At 30.7% G+C, this 3,710-nt stretch overlaps 1 protein-coding gene across 1 annotated transcript; it reads right to left on the bottom strand.

Moving 5' to 3' along the window:
• Window positions 1-1,122: 1,122 nt before the first annotated feature.
• LOC118056661 (fasciclin-like arabinogalactan protein 6) lies at window positions 1,123-2,053 on the bottom strand. Its single transcript, XM_035068936.2, has one exon. It carries the CDS (start codon window positions 2,007-2,009, stop codon window positions 1,272-1,274), a length of 738 nt encoding a protein of 245 aa, XP_034924827.1. The 5' UTR covers window positions 2,010-2,053; the 3' UTR covers window positions 1,123-1,271.
• Between the last annotated feature and the right edge of the window lie 1,657 nt (window positions 2,054-3,710).

Here is a 3,710-nt window from a genome sequence, read left to right as displayed (position 1 = left end):
ACCCTTATGATGGTCGAATTCTGTCAATTTACGGAATCCATTTAAATTTCTGACAATATATAGACAATGAACAATGAAGCGACAATAGGAGATGGTAATCTAGCGATCAATTTCTCCACCCATGTTGTCGTTCTGCCTCCTCTTCATTTCATTAGGCATTTTGGACTAAAATTCAAATCCAAATTAAATTGATATAATCACATGGATTTAATTACAAATTAGTTCCCAGTAATCTTAGCCAATTGACGTTTTTTGTTCACAAATTACATTAAAACTTGACATAATTTTCTCATACCATTAGTGAAGAATTTCATTTTTTTATTATTATTAATAAAAACTCATTTCAACCCAATAGTTTAAATTGTTAAGTGATGTCTCATAATATAATATATATTATTTTTTAATATATTCTCTCAAGTGAAAACCCTTTAAACTTAAAACTTGTAAAAACTCATATTACCTTGTGTTTAATTTTTTTTATCAAATAAATAGGGATGGTGAGATTTGAACTCAAGACCTATTAGTTATCAAAACTCTGATACTATATCAAAGAACTATCTTAATCTAATAATTTAAATTATTAAATAAAATCTTATTTATATTATTTTTTAATAATTATAAACAACAAGCACATGAAAGAACTGAAGTTGACCTGAAGATTTATAGTGATGGCAGGACATTAAAGAATCACATGGATTTCATTATCTTACTAGCTGCATGGTTTACTTTTAACACACAAGTTGGATTATTTTTTTATTCTTAAAATTGGAAAAGATAATGATGGAAGTCTTCCTCTAGCTAGCTGGTAGACAAATGAGCTGGCCATGCCTGTAGATCTCCATTCGATCAGTTCATATCATACAATGTGTCTTATTCTATTTGTGCTCCACATGCTTGTGAATCAGCTCCATCTGTATTACAGCAAGATCTAATGACCAATGCATCTCTTTCTTTCTTTCTTTCTTTTTTATCCTAACAAAAAATAAGTAAATTATGGGATTTGATTTCTTATTATTAGAATGATTGCCATTACCTAACCAATATTCGAATAATAAAAAAGGTTGAATTATTAATGTCTTGATAAATTAATCAAATTGAATCATATACGCAAAACCAAAGAACTAGACCAATCGAGAAATTAATTCAAATGATGAACAAGAAAGTAGACGTACATGGAACCTCCAATTAGCTCATTATGTGAAATGTAAGAATCACAAAGAAAAAGAAAAAAAAAAGGAATTTTGGAAACGCCTCCTTTGATACTCCATTTCTCAAGAAAGAATTCCCATGGAAAGGAAACCAAGCCCAAAAATCAACCCCAATGCTACATTCCTTCCACCAGCTGAGTTCTTACCAGGTGATGGTTCTGCAGCCGTATCTGATGAATTGGACTTGCCTGATGACGACGCGTTAGTTGCCGGTGCTGGAGGTGAAGCAGATGGTGGCTTAACACCAAACAACTCCTCAGGCAACAACACTTTGTCGACGGGATAAACTGCCAGAGGAGAATCTTGCCTTAAAGCGTTGTTGATTTGAACCTCGACAAGCCCTGTTGACACATTGACTTGGTTGCTTTGACCTGTAAAGTTAAGACCCCAAACACCGTCTTGGCCAGAGGCCTGGGTGGGAACAGGGTTACTGACCAACAAGAGATTGCTCAAAGAATAGAATTTAGGCAACATGTGGTACTGAAGAAGTTGAACTTGTTGTTGTTGGGTGAGGGCATTTAAAGCACCAGCTTTAAGATTGTTGAAGGCATTATCAGTTGGGGCAAAAATAGTCATGCCCTCAGAAGAGCTGTTGAGCTGGTTTTCAATTTGGTTAAATGTTTGAGTCTTGTTCAAAAGGCTAATGAGGGTGGCGAACTGACCACCCTTTACAAGAACTGCGGTGAAGTTGACCGGGCCGGAGGGCGCCGGAGCAGGTGCTGCTGGGGCTTGAGCTTGAGCATGGAGCGAGAGGGAGAGGAAGAGTGCAAGGAGAACGAGAGAGAGGAGAGAGGTAGCCATTGTGGTGTTTTGGTAGTGGTGTGAGGGTAGAGAGGATTGGCATGGCATTTATGGGATGTAATATGGGGTGTGACTTTGTTGGAATGAGCTGGCTATGGACGTGAACCAAGACAAATCCCACAATTGAATCGAAGACTATTCCTACTCGTCAATAGGAAATGTCACACCTTCCCAGAAAAATAAAAGATAACTAAGATTTATTAGAGGTTTAAATCTTCAAAAACTCAGAATAACCTAACTATTAAGAGATATAAAAAAATATTTTGTTCTTTTTTGCATCAAAATTTACTTATCAAATATCAAAAAGCTATTATGATTTCTTAAATAGAAAAAATTAAAAGAACTCTAATAGAACTAAATAGAAAAAATATATATATTTCTATAAAAATAAAAATAAAAAACTATTATTTTTCTAGGAAAATAAAATAGAAAAACTAGAATACATTAATAATATTGAATAAACTAAATAGATTTTTAGGCGAAATAAAAATAAAAAATAGCTAAGAAAATATTTATTTTTTCTAAATTAAAAAACTCTAACCTTAATGAGATTAGACATATTTGGTTGGCTCAATTTTTGGATATATTTTGAATTCAATGATCAATGCAGCGCTAATAAGTTTAAGTAGTAAATGATTTTTTTTTTCTAAAGTAAAAAGTACTTATTGAATTAACTTTCAAATTATTAAGAATTTTGTAATAGGTTAATCTTTTAAATCCTTGATACAAATTATGAAACTGTGATAATTTTATAAAAAAATAAATTAAAAATAAATTATAAAACTTAATTTTTTAATCAATCAATTATTGAATTATAAAATTGAAAAAAAAAATCATCCTAAAAAAAAGCACAATAAAACGATTTGAGTTTTACTCGAGTTAATTAAAAAAACTCATCATCTAAGTTATGAGATTGTGATAATCCCATAAAAAAATAAAACAAATTATAAAATATAATTCTTAATTAACCCAATATTTAAGAATGAAATTAAAAAAATATATCAATTAAAAAAAAACTTGAATCAACTAGATTAACCTACTAAATCCACCACACAAGTCATAAAATTAGAAAACCACATAAAAAATAAATCATAAAATTTAGTTTTCAATAAACTAAATATTAAAAAAAAAAAAGCAAAGATAAAAAAACAAAATTCATTATTGCAATGATTATATTTTGTGAGGTGGAGTACACCCAAGCATTATTTTTTATAGTTTTTTTTTGTTTTTTGTTAATGAATAATTTCTCAATAATTTCTCATATGGCATTACAAAATGCAATTTATGAGTTGCTAGTAAGTATATAAAATGGGATTACAAAAACTAATTAAAGAAAAAAGGAACTAAAGAAAAAGGATTAAAATATGATCGTGTTTACTCATTTCATTTTCTTTCATAAGAAAACACAGTTTGAAAAAACAAATCAAACCACAGAAACAAACAACAGCTAGTTTGTGTTAGAACATATCCAACCTTGAGCTCCATGTTTGCCTGTTTCTTTAATCATGGATCGACAGTGGGTGAGGTTTTCGACTTAACATGATCCAGTTTAGATTTTTTTAATAAAATTAAGTTGTTTTGAACAAACAGAGGTTCTGGCAGCCTGGCATGACATGGCATGTAGGAATACGATGCTGTAACAAATACTACTATATGCTACCAAATTCCAATTCGGTGCTGAAATGTTTGATCGGACATGAT

Source organism: Populus alba, chromosome 19, assembly GCF_005239225.2.
Source record: "Populus alba chromosome 19, ASM523922v2, whole genome shotgun sequence".
Classification (NCBI taxonomy): domain Eukaryota; kingdom Viridiplantae; phylum Streptophyta; class Magnoliopsida; order Malpighiales; family Salicaceae; genus Populus; species Populus alba.
This window is presented reverse-complemented; position numbering and strand designations above follow the sequence as displayed.